We start from the raw sequence: 20569 nt of genomic DNA, 5'->3' as shown, positions 1-20569 counted from the left end.
AACTACCCTGCTTAAAATCTTCTCAATGCTGTTTGCATAAAATCCACTCTCCTTACCACGGCCCACAAGGCTCATTGAGAAACCTTGCCCTCTAGCAGGCACTGTACTAGGCTTGATGGATGATGCAACGGTGAACACGACATACACAATCCCTGCTCTCATGGAGCCTGCAGTCCAGTCAATGAGGCTGTCAATAAACAAGTAAACAATCATTAAGTACAAAATTACACACCGAAACATACATTTAGTGGAGGAGGTACTAGGAAAGGAAATAATGAGGAGAGGGGTTGCTTACTTGGACTGAGGGTGCCACTCTAAGAAAGTAATAGCTGTGCAGCCTTGGACAAGTCACTTTCTGAGCCAGCACTGTCTGTTAGAAATACGATGGGAAACACAAATGAGAGCCACATATGCAATCTAAAATTTTCTACTAACCACATTTAAGAAGTAGAAAGGGTCAAATTGATTTTATAACATATTTCATTTGACCCAATCTATCCAAAATGTCATGTTAACATGTAATCAATATAAGTCTTAGAAATCCAGTGTGTATTTTATTTACACTTACGGCACATCTCAATTCAGACTAGCCATATTTCAAGTGCTCAGTAGCGAGTATAGTATAGTATGGCTAGTGAGTATAGTATTTATAGGATTTAGGGTGGGAATTGGAAGGTATTTTATAGTATTATGGCCAGAATTAATGAATGAATCAATCAATTAATAGAATGAATGGTTCATGTATTAAACCATGTTCTGAGCCTCAGTGTCCCCACCTGTCAAATGAGGATAAATCACTGGAAGCTTGTGAGAGCGCAGGTCAAGCACCTAGCACTCCACCCTGAACTTAAGTGCCGCGCAATAAAACGCTGGTTTCTTGGGGGCCTTTCCCTCCACTCCTCTCCCTCCTCCAAGTCTCCGCCCCTTTCCCCGCCCGCTTCAGGCCCCGAGCGGAAGCAGTACTGTCACAACTGCAGCGCGCTTTACGGTAGCGCTGCCTTTTACCGCAGTGTGGCCAGTTCTCTCGTCGCGCTCACTTTTACCCCATTGGCTCTGCGACCCCGCTCGCGGCTCTTTACGGCAGTGTGGCTGGAGCCGCAGCTGAGGGTCCCCGCGGTCTGGGGGTGGGTGGAGGGAACCAGCGTACCCTGTGTTGTCTGGGCCCAGGACGATGGACGTGGGCGAACTTCTGAGCTACCAGGTATGAGGGGCGAGAAGGGCCGGGGGTCTCGGGCCTTACCCGGGCAGGGGTCGCGGGGCCAGAGTCCCTTCATCTGACCTCCCCTCACCCTACTTCCAGGCCCCCTCACTTCTCAAGCCACCCGGGGGCCCAGACTCTCATTTCTCTTCACTTCCCGGGGCCCTCGTGGGCTCTTTCGATTCATTCCATTTGAAGGCCTGAACCCCTTCACCTCCTCTTCCCCACCCTGGGGCCTGGTTTCCTTCAACTCCCCTGAGGCTCCAGATTGTTGTATTTTCACAATCGTCCCTCCTCTCTCAGCTCGCTCTCCCCCCTCCTTGGTCTTTCTTGGATTTGAGCCCCAGCTTCCCACTGACTGGCTGTGTGGCTTTTGGACAAATCATTTTCCTTTCTTTGAGCCTCAGTTTTTGTATCTGTACAGTGGAGACAGTAGTAACTGCCTGGTAGGGATATTTGAGGGCAGTACCAACTAATGGATGTGAGAGCTGATTTTAAAGTGTAGAAAGCTGTGCTTGTGTTAATTGTGGCTTTTGGGAGATGTTTGGAACTCTAGTAAGGGATAGGTTCCTAGGAATCTTCTTGTCCCTCTGGCTCAGGAAACTTGTGGAGAAACGGTGGCCCAAAGGGCAGAAAGGACTTGTCCAAAGCCACTCAGAAACTAACAGCTGAGATTAGAGTTCAGGTGTCCTGACTCCTGCCCAACATGGTAGCTGCTAGCCACATATGGCTGTTGAATGCTTGAAATGGGACTGGTCTGAATTGAGAAGTAGTGTAAGTGTAAAATCTCACTGAATTTTGAAGACTTAGTATGAAAAAAGTAAATTTTAAAATACTGATTACCTGATCATGTCAGTTACATTGATTGTTGGTAGTAATGATTAAAAGATATTTGGGATAATAGATGAAAGTAATTAATGTAAAATATCTTAATTTTCATGTTGATTACGTGTTGATAATACTTAGGATTCATTGGATTAAAGAAAATATATTATTAAAATTAGTGTCACCTTTTAAAAACCTTTTTAAATGTGGCTACTGGAAAATGTAAAGTTACATAAGTGGTCCGTTTGCGGCTTTCATTTTATTTTATTGGACAGGGCTGCTGTAGAAAATAACATCTGGGAGTGGGGGACGGGACCTGTTGCTTTAGATAAGGTGGTTGGGGAAGAACTCTGAGGAATGGATATTAAAAGATTGAAGGTTGAGAAGGAGCCAGTCATGTGAACGGGGCACAGTGATGGAGGCGGAGGGAACAGCCTGTTAGAGGACCAGGAGGAGGATTGATGTAGCTGGAACATGGCGCAGTGAGCAGGAGAATGGTAGGCGACAAAGCTGGAGATGTAGGCAGATGACACACTATGTAGGCCTTCCTTGTGGGCCATGATAAAGAGTTTGAATTTTATATTGAGAGATGTTATAGATAACGTCATTCAATGCATTTGTTTACAGATGAAAAGTGAACGCCCATCTGATAAACGGATTTACCTGAGGTTGTAGGCCAAGGTGGTGGGCAGAGTTGAAATCAGAGTCCTGGTCTCTTTATTTCCAGCTCTGTTCATTTCTCACATATGCTATTCATGTGATTTCCTTTCTGTAAGATCCATGTCCACTCTTCCTCTTCCTGAAAGATGGTATAGCCTGGAATCTAGTCCATACTTAGTCAAATGCACCTATCCCTTTGTGGAAAGTCATGATGATCAGATGAGTTTTTGGATGCAAAAGCTCTTTGAAAACAGTAACATTTTATAGACATGAAAGATGCTTTACTTACCTGCAGCATCTCTCTAAATCCTCATAACAACCCTTTGAGGAAGGTACTGTTTTTAATCTCTGTTGCATGGCTGAGGAAACTGAGGTACAAAAAAGTCCCTGCATTAAGGCATCTAGCCAGGTAGTGTGGCATGGCCAGGGTTCTCAGGCAGTCTTATTCCAAAGCTGGAGCTCCTAACCACTGTGCTGTATTGCCTGCCTCCTGTGTGCCAGAAGCTGAGCCAAGGTGCTTTCAGACAAGTTCTCGTGTTTAATTCTCTCAAGGTTGTGAAGGGGGCACAGTGATGGAGGCAGAGGGGACGGCTTATTAGAGGACCAGGAGGAGGATTGCTGTAGCTGGAACATGGGGAGTGAGCAGGAGAGTGGTAGGGCTGAAGCTAGAGATGTAGGCAGATGACACACTATGTAGGCCTTCCTTGCGGGCATGGAAGGATTTATTTTCTATAAAATTGGCATGCCTATCTTATAGAAAAGGAAACACAAGCTAGAGAGGTCAAGTTACCTGCCTAAAGTCAAACAGCCAGTAAGGAGCAGGGCCAGAACTGAAACCAACTGAACACCCAAATGTAGTTTTACATTTTGTTTTCAGATTTTAAAAAACTTTAAAAATTGAAGTATAGTATACATGTAGAGAAGTGCATAAATCTTAAGAGCCATTGGTTGTAGTTACTATTTAAAAAGTAGACTCAGTGGGACCACTGAAGTTCACTTCGTGGGGACATATGGATATGAAGTTGTCTGATTTGAATATTCTCACCCTCAGAGTTTGATTCAGTAAGTCTCCAGTGGTACTTTAGATTTTGCATTTCTGGGAGATTTGGGTTGTAATCCCACCTTTATCATTACTTACCTGGGTGACTCAGGACAAGTCATTTTCCCTGTCTGTATACCATTTTTTTTTTAATCACTTGCAAAATGAGGAGACTGGACTATATGGCTTCAGGTTCTTCTATTCCTAAAGTGTAGAGAATTCCATTACTAAAATTCAGAGACTAAGCAAGGAAAAATATCATGCGGTGTCAGAAAATGTTTATTAAAAGTATAGGCTGGATGCGGTGGCTCACGCCTATAATCCTAGCACTCCGGGAGGCCGAGGTGGGCGGATTGTTTGAGCTCAGGAGTTCGAAACCAGCCTAAGCAAGAGCGAGACCCCGTCTCTACTAAAAATAGAAAGAAATTAATCGGACAACTAAAAATATGTAGAAAAAATTAGCCGGGCATGGTGGCGCATGCCTGTAGTCCCAGCTACTCGGGAGGCTGAGGCAGAAGGATTGCTTGAGCCCAGTAGTTTGAGGTTGCTATGAGCTAGGCTGACACCATGGCACTCTAGCCCGGGCAACACAGTGAGACTCTGTCTCAAAAAAAAAAACAAAAAAAAAAAAACAGGAACAAAAGTATTTAATGTTTTTAGTAAAGAAAAGAAAGAAATGAAGCTTTTCTTTTTGGGTGTCTATTAAATTTCATCTTGGGGCCAGATACAGTGACTCGTGCCTATAATCCTAGCACTTTGGGAGGCCGAAGTGAGAGGATCACTTAAAGGCCAGTAGTTCAAGACCAGCCTGAGCAACATAGTGAGACCCTGTCTTTACATAAAATAGACAAATAAGCTGTGTGTGGTGGAGTGCACCTGTAGTCCCAACTACTCAGGACACTGAGGCAGGAGGGATCACTTGAGCCCAGGAGTTTGAGATTGCAGTGAACTATGATGACACCACGGTACTCTAGCCTGGGCAACAGCATGAGACTCTGTCTTTAAAAAACAAAAAAGAAAAAAAAAATTTTTTCTTTTCATTTTTGGGGCAACTTGTTGGGAAGATTCCAATTTTCTGCTGAGATTGGTTCTTCTATGAATAATAGAGTTAGGCACTAAGCGCCTCAGTATATGCCTTATATCCTTGACATATGTTAACTATTCATTTGAGAAGACTGGAGAATTACACTGTGGACAGGAGGTGATGGAAAAAGTCTTCAGGGGGAAACTAGTTATGTTCCCAATATGGAAATTTACTTTTTTGATGCCTTCAGGCTTAGACATCTCATCAAGAAGTGTGCCCAGCAGTGCTTTGGCTGAGAAGTTTCTGCTGCATAGGCACGTATATGAACTCCAGGGCACTCTCATTAATACTAATTCCACAGATGTCTGGGAAGAGTTCTTGCCTCCAAAGTTTTGCAATAAAGAATTCACATTTAATGCAGCTTGTGACATGAGAGGAATTCTCTTTGAGGCAGATTGGGGTCAGGGACCCTAGGTTTTGGTGATACTGCAGACTCCCACTCCTCTTGTCACTTATCAGTAGTATCTTAGCATTTCCCTTGGGTTGCAGGGGCTTAGAGGAGTCTCTAAACTTGCCCCTTTCCCTCTTTCTTTCTTTTGAAATGAAGTTTTTTTTAATGATAATGAACTATCAGGAACAGTATCGAAATATTTGAGAGGAGGAAAACTACTACCCTAATCCAATAAATATTTTTTATATTCCCATAGTCCTTCTGTATTTTGTGTGGCTGTAACCATTGTATAGATACTGTTTTGTGTTCTATGTTTTTAATTTAACATTGCCAGAAATATTTTCTGTGTTATTAAAAATAACATAGCCTTCATGTTATTTTTAATATTTGCATACTTTTTGCTTGCACGATAGACCACTTTTCCCTAAAGTGTTCCTCTATAATTGGATATTTAGGTGGTTTCCAGGTTTTTGTTCTTGGAGATAATATTGTAGTGAACTTCTTTGTTCATGTGGCATTTTTTTCCCTCTCATAGTCGTTAGTAATTACCATGTGCCATCTCCTGTGCTAAGTATTGCATATACTAAAATTATTAAGACACAGTCCTGGGCCTTAAAGAATTCATAATATAAGGAGTGAGACAGGCATTTAAACAACTAACTATATGAATAAAAGCATTATGGCAGCACAATGGAAGGAAAGATCAGATGTGCCTGGAGAGGCATGTATTGGTGGGGATGGATTTGGTTTGGTCATTGAAGAAAAGGGAGATGACACTAGAATCCCAGCCTTGATGAATGGATAGGAATTTCTGTGGGTGGTAAAGTAGGATGGGGATGGTCCTTCTTGACTGGGATTAAGAGCCAAAGCAGGGGAGTGAAGTGTTCAGAGCATTGGGTAAATGGAGGGGTGTGGCAGGAGAGGATGGGGTCCTCTTAGCTGCATATATGTTAAGTGATCCGTAGTGCTTATGTGGAGTTAATCCTTTATCAGTTTATAGTGCTAATTGTAAACTGTGTGTATTGCATTGTAATTGCTATCTCGATATACTAGTTGTAATTTTTTCCTGTTAATCTAGTAGGAATATAAAATGTTAGTTCAAAGTTTCTTTTATAGCCATTTTTTTTTGTTGTGTGTGTTTATCATTTGTATTTCTTATCTGGCTCTTAAGATAGTAGTTGTTTTGTAACTGAGCTTTTCTGGTATGCTTTTTGTCATTGTTGTGTGGATAAGAAACATTATTGAAAACCTGAGTACTGGTGCTCAAATATATCTTTCATTCTGTGGTAGTCTCATCTTCCCTATAACCCTAAGAATGTTATTCTAATCATAATGTCATTTTATAGCATCATGAAGGGCTCTTTATGCATGAGTTTAGTACTTTTCAAAGTTACCTTTTGTTAGAAGTGTGACTATAAATAATAAAGAGCTATTCTCGTTGATACTTCCATTTCAGAGTTTTCTGTTTCACCTCCTTCCTGATTTTTTTTCTTAAGTTCATTTCCTCCCTTTGCATCCTTCTCATCCTCTCTCTTGCCTCTGGCTCATTCTTTTCACACTCACAAAACACATTGTATTTATATGCCTCCTTGTACATGTTCTTTACTAGACTGTAGCCTTAGAGGCAGGGACCAGCACCTAGCAGAGAGTCAGCCACAGTCTGTGTCTAATTAAGTGGTTGTTTAGTGATGAGTGAATGAACCAGTACATGTCTTCAAATATGCTGTGTTGTTTCCTCTTTTGGAAAGCCTTTGTGCTGTTACCTTGTTTGTTTGTTGGCCTGTCTCTGCTTTTGTGTTAGACTTCAAGAAAATTTGATTCACACCCTGTTACTTCAGTTTCTGTATCGTTTTCTCTTCCTTGTTATATGTTGCTACTCTTGCTACAAAACCTATATTCTTTTTTTTAGCTTTTTATTTTCAATTAATTTTAAGCTTAGGGAAAATTTACAAAAATAATACAGTTTCCATATATTCCTCATCCAGCTTCCCCTAAAGTTAACATCTTACATAACCATTGTATAATGATAACAACCAGGAGATTAACATTCATATAATATTAGTAACTAACTTACTTAATTCAGATGTCACCAGTGTTTTCAATAATGGTCTTTTTCTGTTCTGGGATTATTCATTGCATTTAATTGTCATGTTTCCTTATTCTCCCCTTATCTTTCATTTTTGAAGAGTGCTGGTCAGTTATTTTGTAGAATGCCCGAAACCTACATTCTTGAGGGTTGCCAATGTTCTTTTGCCAAAGATTTTATTGGACTCTTTATTCTTGACTCTTCACTAGAATTTGACTCTATAACGCTATTCCTCATCTTTTTGGAAGAACTCATTCATTCTTTTCCTTTCAGCACCTTTTTGTGCACAGCTCTTAGCTCCCTAGCCCTGATTTGTGTTTCATGTGTCTGTTGGACATTCTGGCTAGGTGTTATGGTATCACCTGTGCCTGTCCCCATGGCCAACTTTGCATTTTAGTTAGGGGTGTCGATGTTCAGCGGACTTGAAAGAAGCCTTGGAGCTATTTCTCAAAGATGAAAGGACTCAAAGATGAAAGACAAGGTTCTCTCCTCATGGGTCATACAAGCTCATGGTCAGAGGCCGGCTCTTCTCTCAGGAGTCAAGAAGGGGTTAGGATATGAAAATTATTAACTCACAGTCTAGATAGGACAATGATTATGTCACAGTTCTTGCTTTTATGGAGCTTTTAGTATAATGGGGATATACCATGTATTTGAAATCCAAGTTCGGAGTGTCGGTGCTGTTATGGAGGCGTGAACAAGATGTCGTGGCAGACAGGCACAAGCAGCTCTGCCAGTGGGAAGTTGGGAAAGGCTTCATGGAGGAGGTGCTGTGTCTTCAGGAGTCGTCTTTCCATCCCTTCCTTCTGTTCCACCCACCACACCTTAGTTGAGACTCTTAAGACCTGGTCAAATAAGACCAAGTTGTTGACTTGGTCAACAACTTTTTGTTGTTGTAGATCTCATATAGGCATGGTGAATGTGGGTTTATTTCCTCTGTAGACTAACAGAACACCTCTCCAGTCATAGATTTTAGTCTTATCCATTCCAGTTTCCTTGAAGATAGGTCTTGTTGAGTTGGCTTCCTAACTTTGGAGTGAACTTGAGGAAGACAGCCATACCTTTCTGTGATCTCTCATTAGGTGTCATTATTTAAATTGGGGGATTGAATTTATAAGGTTTAGCCCAATAGAGAAGTTTTCCTATATGAAAATGACTATACTGGAGACTATGGATGGTTCAAAATGGCTTATCAGCACTATCGGAGAAAATAATTCAAAGCACATGCCGTTTTGAGTGTGCCTATTAGGCGTCTCGTAATGTTTAGCGCAGAGGATGAACACAAACCCTGGCTCAGACTGCCTATGTTTGAATCCCAGCTCTGCTACTTGCTAGCTGTGTGACCTTGGGTTAGTTAATTAACCTCTTTAAGCCTCAGATCTTCATCTTTAAAATGAAGATTGTATTAAAGTATCTATCTTTGCTGTACCATCTTTTAAAAAATTTCCACTTTACCATGTTTTGTTAAAATAGAGGATTAAATGAGACGACATGGGTACTGCCAGGTAGTATAGTGCCTGACACATAGTGAGTGCCCAGTAAATAATAGCTGTTAATTTTCATTATTGATATCATTACAAACAACACACATGCTACAGAAAAAAAAAGGTTTTTCTTGAATCCTGCAAAACTGCTTCAGTATTCCCAAGGTTATTAGTCCCTTGGAGAGTAAGGTTTAGAATGCTATACAATGAAATGAGAATAGTTTTTCACCCACACGTGCCACAGTATAGAAATGTTCTCAGTAGGTTGAAGCACAACCCTGTGCTACCACAGTTAGCAGTCATTGATACCAAGAATTATGCCATCAACACAGTAATTCTTTTCCCCAGATCTCTTTAATACTGCTAAGACATCTCCGTTTTCCTCTCATTTAGTACCAGGAATCTCATTTACAAATTTCTCCTCTCTTTGTCTCCCTGCCCCTTAGTGTCCAAAAGGAAGTGATTGAGTTTCGTCTGAGTCTTGTGTAGCTATAGAGGAATTGGAATTAGGAGAAGTTATAGCAGGAATTCTGATACTGCTTTTACCTTCTCCAGGGTCAGCCATTTGGTTCTTTAGTGCCTCAGCTGAATACAGGCATACCTCCAAGTACTGAGGGTTCAGTTCCAGACCACCCCAATAAAGCAGGTCACATTAATTTTTTGGTTTTCCAGTACATATAAAAGTTATGTTTATACTGTGCTGTAGTCTATTAGGTGTACAACAGCATTATGTCTAAAAATGTACATATCATAATTAAAAATACTTAATTGCTAAAAAACGCTAACAGTCATCTGAGCCTTCAGTGAGTTGTCCTTATTTTGCTGGTGATGTTGATGGCTGCTGACTGATCAGGGTGGTGGTTGCTGAAGGTTGGGGTGGCTGCAGCAATTTTTAAAAATAAGATAACGAAGTTTGCCCTATAGATTGACTCTTCATTTCACATAAGATTTCTCTGTAGCATGTAATGCTATTTGATAACATTTTCCCCACAGTAGAACTTCTTTCAGAATTGGAATCAATCCTCTCAAACCCTGCTGCTGCTTTATCGACTAAGTTTATGTAACATCCTGAATCCTTTGTTGTCATTTCAGCAATGTTCACAGCATCTACACCAGGAATAGATTCCATCTCAAGAAACCACTTTCTTTGCTCATCCGTAAGAAGCAACTTCTCATCTGTTCAAGTTTTATCATGAGATTGCAGCATTTCAGTCAACATCTTCAGGCTCTACTTCTAATTATAGTTCTTTTGTTATTTACACCACATCTGCAGTTACTTCATCTACTAATGTCTTGAACCCCTCAAAGTCATCTGTGAGGGTTGAAATCAATTTCTTCCAAACTCCTGTTAGTTTTGCTATCTTGATCTCCTCCCATGAATCACAAATGTTTTTACTGGCATCTAGAGTGGTGAATCTTTTCCAGAAGGTTTTCAATTTACATTTTCCAGATTCATCAGAGGAAACACTATCCATGGCAGCTATAGCCTTAAGAATGTGTTTCTTAAATAATAAAACTTGAAAGTCAAAATACTCCTTGATCCATGGGCCACAGAATGGATATTGTATTAGCAGGCATGAAAACAGCATTAATCTTGTACATATGCATCAGAGCTCTTGGTTGACTAGGTACATTTTCAATGAGCAGTAATATTTTGAAAGGAATCTTTTTTTCTGAGCAGTAGGTCTCAATAGTGGGCTTAAAATATTCAGTGAGCCATACTGTGAACAGATGCACTGTCATCTAGGCTTTTTTGTTCTGTTTATGTAGTACATGCCAAATACATCTAGCATCATTGTTAAGAGCCCTAGGATTTTTGAAATGGTGAATGAACATTGGCTTCAACTTAAAGTTACTAGCTGCATTAGCCCCTAACAAGAGAGTCAGTTTGTTCTTTGAAATTTTGAAGCCAGGCATTGATTTCTCTCTAGCTATCAAAGTCCTAGATGGCATCCCCTTCCAATATAAGGTTGTTTTGTCTACATTGAAAATCTGTTGTTTATTGTAGCCACCTTCATCAATGATCTTAGCTAGATCTTCTGGATCACTTGCTGGTTCACCTTGTACTTTTATGTTATGGAGATGGCTTCTCCCCTTAAACCTCATGAACCAACCTCTGCTAGCTTCAGACTTGCTTATGTAGCCTCCTTACCTCTCTTACCTTGTACAGAATTGAAGAGAGTTAGGACCTTACTCTGGATTAGGCTTTGGCTTAAGGAAATGTTGGGCTAGTTTGATCTTTTATCCAGACCACTCAAACTTTCTCCATATCTGCAATAAGGCTGTTCCACTTTCTTGTTAATCATATGTTTACTAGAGTAGCACTTTGAATTTTCTTTAAGAACTTTCCTTTGCATTCACAACTTGGCTAACTGTTTGGTGCAAAAGGCCTAGCTTTTGGCCTAGCTTTCAGTCTGTCGTTACTTTTGGCATGCCTTCCTCACTAAAGCTAAATCATTTCTAGCTTTTGATTTAAAGTGAGAGACATGCAACTCTTTCTCTCACTTGAACACTTAGAGGCCATTGTAGGCTTTTTAATTGGCATAATTTCAATAGTGTTGTTTCCCAGGGCATACGGAGGCCCAAGGAGAGGGAGAGAGATGGGGGACTGGCCAATCAGTGGAGCCGTCAGAATACACAACATTGATCAATTAAAGTTCACTGTCTTATGTGATGTGGTTCATGGTGCCCCAAAACAATTACAAATCAAAGATCAGTGATTACAGATCACCATCACAGATATAATAATAATGAAAACGTTTGAAACATTGTGATAATTACCAAAATGTGATATATAGGCATGAAGAGAGCACGTACTATTGGAAAAATGACACCGATAGACTTTCTTGACGTAGGGTTGCCACAAACCTTCAATTTCTAAAAAATGCATTGTCTGTAAAGTGCAATAAAATGAAATGTGCCTGTGGTTCAAACCATTTTCTTTTCTATAGAGTTCCAGGAGTGACTGATCTGGAAGTATTGGCCTAAACTTTAGGACTCCAACTCGATTTGTGGGTTGGTAAATAGAAACTGGATTCTCTTCATCCTGGAGTTCAGTGAAAGATCTAGTGAGACTACCACAGTGCATTTCTATCTTTTAACTTGTTTTAGATTATCAGTCGCTTGTAAGCAGATTATCTACTTAACTCCTTGGACTTCCCTTCAGCTAACCACCCAGCAATGTCCAGAGTCACTGAACTGAGAAACCAAGCAGAGTGTCGTGTTGTTTCTCTCGGAATATATCTGACTTTATTCCAAAAGCAAGTATGATTGATTATTGAACAGTTTGTTTGACATTATTCATGTGCTCATTCTGTTAATACATAAAATTGAGGATTGATTACATTTTTTATTTGACACCCCCCACTTTTCCCAAGAGCATCTGAGTTTAAAATTTCTTTTGGGATCTTTGATAGACTTAAACATTAACAGTACATTAGTCCTTTGCTGGTGTATAATGTTGGAATGCTATTTTCTTTGCAGCTTTGGATAAAAAGAAAAGAATTGTAGTTATAATTTGTCATGTAATCTTTTAGCAGCCTCTCTGAACATTGGAACAGCTAATAGCTTACCAGACTAATGATGAGAGAAAGTTTTAAGCTCAAGGTTACATGATTATTTACAGAGAGGCTTCAACATGGAGCAGGGCTCTGGCCAGAAGTAAACTCTCTTGGGCAGAGGATGGTAGAAATGCCAAAGAATTAACAGAATGCTGAAACTCCTCAATAAAGGAGGACAAGAAAAACATTACCATTGATTACTTGAGGGTTGTAGCTGAAAGAAACCCATAACGAGGTTCATTTTTAAAAAAGGTGGTACAGGATGTATTGAATTGTACTAACTCCTCATTTACCTGGTGTCTTTGGAAAATGTGGTGTTTGTCATAAACAGATTTTCCAGGTAACTGAAGCCTGTAAGTGGCATGAGAATGCTAGAACAAGAAGAAACCTGGAGATGATGTATTGCAACCTCCTTTTTTTCACAGTTGGGGAAGCCAGAGCCCAGAGGGAAAGTAAATTGCCTCATGATCCAAACTACTTGGTGCCAAAATGGAGTTCAGAGTAGTGCTTTGTGTGTGATGATGCCTCCTCTTTTTGACATGTACAGAACTTGTATTTTTCATCATATTGTATGGAGATCTTTCTAAAAAACGTACATTCTTACTGTTCTCAGTAGGTCACACGGTGGTCTCAGGATCGTCATTATGAATACATGTTAATTGTGCCCAGATTCTCTTATGACCTTTTGAAGCGTGGAAAGCTTTTACTTCTGTGCTGTGGAATGTTAGGGAGTTTGAGTTCTTGTGCCTAGTTTTTAATAGTTTTCATTCTTCTCCTTGGTGTCAGCTGTCACTCCTTACTGTTACTGTTTATTTGATAGAATTATATCTAACCTCTAAGGCCTCCCCCCCCATTCTTTTAATGGTTTCATGAAAGTGGAGGTTATTGGATGAATGAGGCATTAGTATTCTTGGTTATCTTTGGTTGAACTATAAAACTTTAGAGCTCATCTGCTAGATACTGAAGTCTGTAAGATCCTAGAAATCACATCAGTCTGACTCGTCTTTATTTTCCTTGTAGCATTTCCTCTAAAATCTCTTTGCCTACCACTGCCATCTTGGGAACTCGAGAACATCCGAACAATTACTGTTGCCCACTAATCATGAATCTTTCAAGAGAAACTAGCACTCAACAAATAGGGGCTTGCCCTGGCCTTCCTTGCTGTGCCCCTTTCTTTCATGGTTGCTTATCTTACCAGAGGGTAGCCATGTACCTGAGTGCCTTAACTCTGTATCTTGCAGCCAGCCTTATATCCAAATTCACACACTCATTAGCTCATGAAATCTAGATTTTATCAGTCACCTGAGACCCTGCCTGCTTGTTCTCAACCTAGTTATGTCTCTGCCTAGTTTCTGTCTAGTGCTTGACTCTTGGCACTCTCTCTCATATCCTGTCTCTCCTTTTTTCCTCCCCTCCCAAACACAACACCAGTTTCTTTTAGACTTGGTATGTGCTCTCAGGCTCCCAAGTGCTGACTCACCATTATCAAGGACTCTGGATGGCTGGGACTGGAGCTGCCTTATATAGTGTGCCTCATAAGGTGTATCCTGCCCTAGATAGACCTTTAAGACCACACGTTGGCCCTAGCCCATTAGTGATTGCTATGTCCGGTCCATCTGATCCTCCTGTAAAAGGAGAGTTTGAGCAAAACCATACCCAAGCGGCTTGCAGATTTTCCAACTCTGCAACTTTGCTAGTCTATGAGTTCTCCATCTGGGTGTTGTCTCCCTCTGCCGTTGTTTCCTAGTCACTCACCAGGGATTGGTGAAGAAATAGGATGTTGTTTACTGTTGTTTCCAGGGCATTGTGACATATGCTCTTAGTCAGGCTGTGAGCCAATCCAGATTTTTGGGGGTTAGTAAATTTCGCTTGGATTAATGTTCCATATTGAACCTTTTTATTCTTTAATCATTCAACACATATTTATTAAATGACCTACTAAATGTAAGATATTATACTAGATAGTGGAAATAGAGTGATACACGAGACAGTCACAGTCCTTGCCTTTATGAAACTTATATCCAGGGAGGCAAGACAGACAAAAGTAAGAAAAACAGATACAAATAAATAAGAATGTCTAAAGAAGCAAAGATGTAAGATAAATAAAAATAAGATAATTTAAAATAGGGATATGCAGGGAAAAAATGGGCTAATAGAGTAATGGGGGAACAGTGGTTATTTATTTCAGAAGGTTCTAGAAGGCCCCTCTGAGAGATGACATTTGAGCTGAGAACTAAATGATGAGAAAGATCCAGCCATTTGAAGAGCTGTGGGAATAGCAGGGTAGGTTAGTCCAAGGGAAAAGCCAATACAAAAGCCCTGAGGTGGGAACAAACTTGTCACGTTTGAGTCTGTACGGTTAGAGCCTGGTGAGTGAAGAGAGATGGTTGAGATAAGGACATCAGTCACCTATGGGGAGGAGGCAGAACCCTAACATTTCTGGACTTTATTCTCAGCACAATGGGAAGCTATTGAGTGTTTTAAGCTGTGGAGTAATACAATTTGGTTTATGTTTTAAAAGATCACTGCATCTGCAGATCGAAGAATAGATTGTAGGGGAGCAATCTGGCCGGCTTAGTTGTTGAAGGGGGTGTAGAATTCACCTTTGTGCTGCAGAGGGCCGCAGCTGAAGCTGTACTCTCCCGGGGATAATTGCTTTCCCACCTAGGTTGTTTTCAGAATCTTTAGTTCTAAACATTTAATCTACATTCTGGCTTAATCAAGAAGCAGCTCTCTCCTGTTGCCAGGCTTGGCTCAGAAAATGCGGGCATGGTGCCTTTTGTTGAGCACCCTGGCCTAGAGAGAATGAAGGAAGCAGCCCCTGGTGGACCCGAGGACAATGCAGCTGCCCCTCAGCACCTGGTAACTTGTAGGAAGCTTTGGAATCCATAAACTTTATTGCTTCTGCAAAGCAGTTGCAGATGGTCTGAACTGATGATTAAATATCACTGCTGCGTTGCCCAGATCTTCTGTGGCCATCCTCTCCATATCTGGTTTTACATTACAGTGGGTAATTAAGGGGGCACAGCCATTTCTGGTTACTTCCAGGACATCTTTTTCAGTCCACATAGGGGCAAATTTCAGTTTCTGTCAGTTGTGTAAGTGACTGCAATGAGCAGTGGTTGTGAATGGCTACTTTTTGTTTTCAAAATTAAAAAACCCCACAAAACTTAAAAAGAACTCTCTCTTAATGAAAGGGAATAATTGCCTGCTATTGCTGTCTCTTCTGCTCCTCCAGTGGGAGTTCTGCCGTCAGACTTGTCAGAGTTATTTGGCGGGGACTTTTGCTCCTGAGTTAGCACATAGAGATCTGAACGGGCAGAGATAACACAAATTAGCAAAGATACAAGCCTATCTGCGGAAGAACAGATTTCCTTCTGACCAGAAGTGCCATTGGTGGGCGCCACCCTAATTTTCGATGCATCGCTTACCACCAATGACAAGACTTTTCAGCAAATAAAAAGAATTACTTAAGCACCGCCTGAGCTGGGCAGTTTTTATAAGACTTTAGAGTTTCAAAGGGCCTCGGGCTGCTTAGCCTGCCAATGCAAAGTCACTGAATATTATCTCCCTGGCTCCTCACTGGGGATCCTTACACCTCACTCAGCATAATGAACTTGGAGACAGAAATCCTTATTCTTCTGCCTCTTTTTATTTTTTTGGCCAAAGATTTCTTCTTCCATCTCCATCAAACTTACAAGGATGCAGAAGATTCAGTGGGGGAATAAAGAGATGGCATCTGCCTCTGGCTGACATGACTTGTGCCAGTGGTCGCGTGGGGATTCCATAATGAAGATTGCAAATCACTTCCCGTCCTCTTGGAGCCTGTCCCATAATTAGAAGATTAAACATTTTGTTTAAATTGGTAATTTTCCCTCTCCCTCTCTGAGTGCTTAAAACCACTATTTGGAGCAGGATGAAGACTGGTTAACTGCCTGACATTGGGCTCCGTGTTGTAGTTGTGATTGTCAGAGGAGGTTGAGGAAATTTTATTTTAATTAAAAATGCAATTGTTAGCCATACTTCACCTCGTGTGAGGCAGAGGCACTTCTGACTATGTGAACTTTCTGATTGCTGAGTGTGGTGAGTATAGCTTTTCTCAGGAGCATCACATGGAGCCTAACAGGATAATATCACGAGGTGGGTGTGCAGCTGGCCTTGAAGTATTGCCTCTGCATTGATGGCAAATTTGCCCTTCAGTTGACAGGTTGACTTTGTGTTTATGGGAGCAGGGGGTCACTCGTAGGGATGGTGTGTTCCTGAATTGAATGAAAAGCAGCTCATAGAGGAACACGGACATTTTCATACTTTTAATGAAATAGAATGTTATGTTTGTTCCTCCCCATGCCACCCAGTTAAAAGAACAAAACAAAGGCCTGGAGACTACGAGGCATTGAAGCCCACTGAGAGCCAGGCTTTGTGCTATTTGATTTATGCGTGTTATCCCATCTCATCCTAAAGGAAACCCTGGGAAGTCAGTATTCTTACTCCTATTTTGCAGATGAGGAAAGAAGCTCCCAGAGATTTAGTAACTTGCCCAAAGGCACCCTGGAAGTAGATGGTGGACTCTTCTTCCTAGAATTGGGCTCCTGTGGATGTAGGTAGCTTTGAAAAAAAGGTCTTATAGAGTGCAGCAGAATGCTACCATCACTCTACTTTGTACTTGCCTCCGTTCTACTATGCCTCTCATTCTTTATTGGAATTACTTGGTTACATGCCTTTCTTCTCATTGGACTGTGAGTTCCCCAGAGGCAGTGACCAGGTCAGTGCTTGCCATAGAGTAAATGCCCAATAAATGTCTCTTGACTAAAGAAAGGAAAGAATGAGGGATGAATGAATGAAGGTGACTGAATTTGTGTCTCTTCTAGGTATCTTTTTATATTGAGGCTTAGCACCTCCCAATTGCTGTCTTTTTCTTGCCTCTTCCTGATGGGAGTAGGTTAAGTTGTGTTTGTGAATGATAGTGGCCCTCGTCATAAGAAACTCTGGGTTGAGTGAATCTTGCCTCAAGTAACACATGATCTTCATAAAAGCCTGATTCTATTATTGTAGTAACCTGAGAGTTGGTTGGCATATGTTTTAGAGACCAGTGTTGTATCTGACTAAAGCAAGAGATTGATTGATTCATTTATTTGCCAAAGCTTTACTGCAAGTCTACTGTGGGCCATAGTTGCTGTTTTCTTTTCACCCAGCCTCATAGGCAAAAAATAAGAGATCATACAGAACAACAAGATGAGTTTTTATTTTGTGTTGGTTGGATCTGGCATATTCATTTCCATTTGATATTTTTTTCTTTTTTTAACATTTATTGACTACTTTTTCTGGGCTAGTCACTTCCACGTACTATCCCACAACACTAGAAGGGCTTTTTGCAATGAGGAAACAAAGGCTGAAATGGTGGTGATTTGTTCAAGGCCACACACTAGTAACAATAAACCCAAGTGTCTGTTTTTTTTTTTGAGATGGAGTCTTGCTCTGTCACCTGGGCTAGAGTGCCATGGCGTCAGCCTATCTCTTAGCAACATCAAAGTCCTGGACTAAAGCGATTCTCCTGCCTCAGACTCCCGAGTAGCTGGGATTACAGGTGTGCACCACCACGCCTGGCTACCCAGGTGTCTTGACTACCAAACTCCATTCTTTTCTCACTGTATGACATTCCCTATTAATGGGACTAGTTTAGCATTAATTTCTTATGTGTTTTATGTTTTGTACAGACCTAGGACAAACATGGGTTTCCCAGACAGTACTAGAGCTGCTAACAGTTCACTTGAGTTTAAGGAGCCTCAGGAAACACATCTGTAGTAAGCACAGAAACCAGTTAAGGCGGGATGATTTCCCAATCACATGGTGGAAATATGATATAGAAAGAGTGAGAGCTTTAGGCTTTGACTGGCAATGTTTAAATCCTGTCTCCACTAATTTTTAGCTCTTTGGCCTTTGGCAGTTTGCTAAGCAAGCCATCTGTGCCTTGGTTTCCTGACGTGTAGAAATGGGAGATGGTATTACCTACCTAGAAGAGTTGTGTGAAGAAGACTAAGAAGATAATGAAATGTTATATTCCTGGTACAGAGTATGCACACAGTTAATGGTAACTGTTATATAGCTTAGATAATCACTTGGTAAGGAATCTGTAGGAGGACTTCTTTATGGTTCTCTAAACCCCATGATTCTGTGACCACAGTGCTTCCTAAGAAGTTCTTTGTGATATTTGTGTCTGACTTTGCCTTTGGCTCACCTAGGCAGCTTTGTTTAAAAGAGGTGACTGAATTCCCTTGTGTACAGGGGTTTTTGGTGTCTTTGTGTTTTTTGGTATGTTTACTGGAATTCTCAGGTTGCTAAGTAATTTCATTTTGAGTCAAGTGAGTAGAATTGATGTCAGGCTGCTTTAACACATGGGTTATAAACAAGATTAAGAGGTTGTTGAAAAGGTATCAGTGGTGCTCTGGGACTAGCTTTCTGAAGTCATTCTGAATTGACAGCTAATGGGTAGTTTGCCTTGATGGCTCTGAGTTGGTTGTAACTGACTAGAGATTCACCCACAGAGGAATCTTGCTTATGAAAACTCACTTTACTTTCTTTGATGAGGAAATAAAGCTATAGTAATATGTAATACTGTCTTTGCCCTGTTTTTAGATAGCTTTTTAAAGTTTTTTGATACCCTGTGCAGCCAAGCTTCAAAGAAAACTTTAAATAGGGGAAGATGATTCAAGACAATTATTTTATTATGGTATTTATTTATTTTTATGTATAAGACATCTATTTATCTTACTCTTGGTAGTTTCTTCCTTTCCAGCAAAGTAAGCATTTTGCTTATCTGGTCTACTAGATGCTCTTGCTAGGAAATTGAGTATATTAAAATGTTCTTGAAGTTAGCAGGTATTAGTTTAAAATCATTTAGAAATCAATTTTATAGCCTCCCTGAGAGAGAGTTGTGATGGTGGCAGTAGAACTTGTAGGGGGAATTTGTAGGTGGCCTTCTTGGCCACCAGAGAATTCCTTTTGATCGTATTCCACATGGCCAGGTAGTCAGGGTTCTCCTTTTGTTTTCCAGGTGGGGGAAATATTTCTGACACTGAATTGTCTCATCTAAGAATAACTCATTCACCATCCTTTATTGGGGACAGGGGTGTTTTGCTAACTCTAGTGGTTTGTAAAGCTTCTAGAAATAGTAAAACCTTGGAGTTGGGGGAAATAAAGTGCACCTTACACAAAAGCAGACATGAAACCATCTTTTTGCATTGTCTTTGATGGACTCATCAACAGGCATGTATTGAGGCCATAACACCAGCTACTTCATTCAAGCTGAGAGAGACAGGTAAATCAGCACTCAAGTGCTGGAAAGTATATTATATAATCATGCTACATTTTCAGACTCCCATAATATTGAAAAATATTCTTTTTAACAAGATACTCAGGGTAAAGTTCCGTGTGAGTTCTATCTTCCTTGAAATAAATGTGGCAGCTGTTGTATAACAGACTAAGTCTTAAGCTTTAAACGAAACAATGGCAGTATCTAAAGTCCTAGGCTTCTGAGACCAAAACCATGTCAAAACCCTTAAGGAATGAATGAACAAATGTTTATAAATGAATAAAATGGTTAGTTTCTCACATATGATCCAGTTCTCACTCATTCAGCCCTGGATCATTCATTCTCTCCTTCTCATTTTCTCAAAACATCTTTTTCCTTTTCTTTTTTCTGTCTGTCCTCTTGGTAGGATACACTGTTTCCCCTCAACTACTCCTGTTGAAAGAGGAATGCAGTTTTGAGTGTTGGCAGTGACCTCAGAGACAATTTACAGAAAAAGTAATTAAATATCTCCTTGCCCCTCTGTAGTCTTAATGAAATAATCCATTGCTAGAGGCAATATTCCACTGGCTGGAGACTTCTCCGTCAGCAGGATTACATGTAACAGGCGTGCCATGTAAAGTGCGTAACCACTGTGTGGGTCTGCTGGTTGCTGAATACATACTCTACCCGCCCTCTCAGAGAAGTGTAAAGTATCTAGCCTTTGTGTCATCCTAAATAGTAAAGTGAATTTATTGTGTCTGAGCCTCGGTTTAAAACTATAAATAATTTTAAATATCTTTCCCATATTAATTTATTATTTAATGTTTAAAGGTTCAGATGGATTGGTGTTGATGGTAGGTGACTTGGGGCTCAGTGTGGGTTCCTCCAAATGATCTGGGGGAGGGAGTTCTTACTGAAATCTCCGTGTAGGCAGATGACACTAGGCTCTTCAGG

At 40.6% G+C, this 20569-nt stretch overlaps 1 protein-coding gene across 1 annotated transcript in view; it reads left to right on the top strand.

Moving 5' to 3' along the window:
• The first annotated feature begins 997 nt into the window (after nt 1–997).
• Nucleotides 998–20569, top strand: part of CTNNBL1 (catenin, beta like 1) — a 177341-nt gene continuing 157769 nt past the window's right edge. Inside the window, exon 1 of the mRNA XM_012662812.1 lies at nt 998–1201. Coding sequence (XP_012518266.1) covers nt 1172–1201 — 30 coding nt within the window. The 5' untranslated portion in view covers nt 998–1171. The remainder of the gene's footprint in view (nt 1202–20569) is intronic.

This window comes from Propithecus coquereli, unplaced genomic scaffold (genome assembly GCF_000956105.1).
Source record: "Propithecus coquereli isolate 6110/MARCELLA unplaced genomic scaffold, Pcoq_1.0 Scaffold780, whole genome shotgun sequence".
Classification (NCBI taxonomy): Eukaryota; Metazoa; Chordata; class Mammalia; order Primates; family Indriidae; genus Propithecus; species Propithecus coquereli.
The sequence above is the reverse complement of the archived record's forward strand: the minus strand, read 5'-3'. Positions and strand labels throughout refer to the sequence as shown.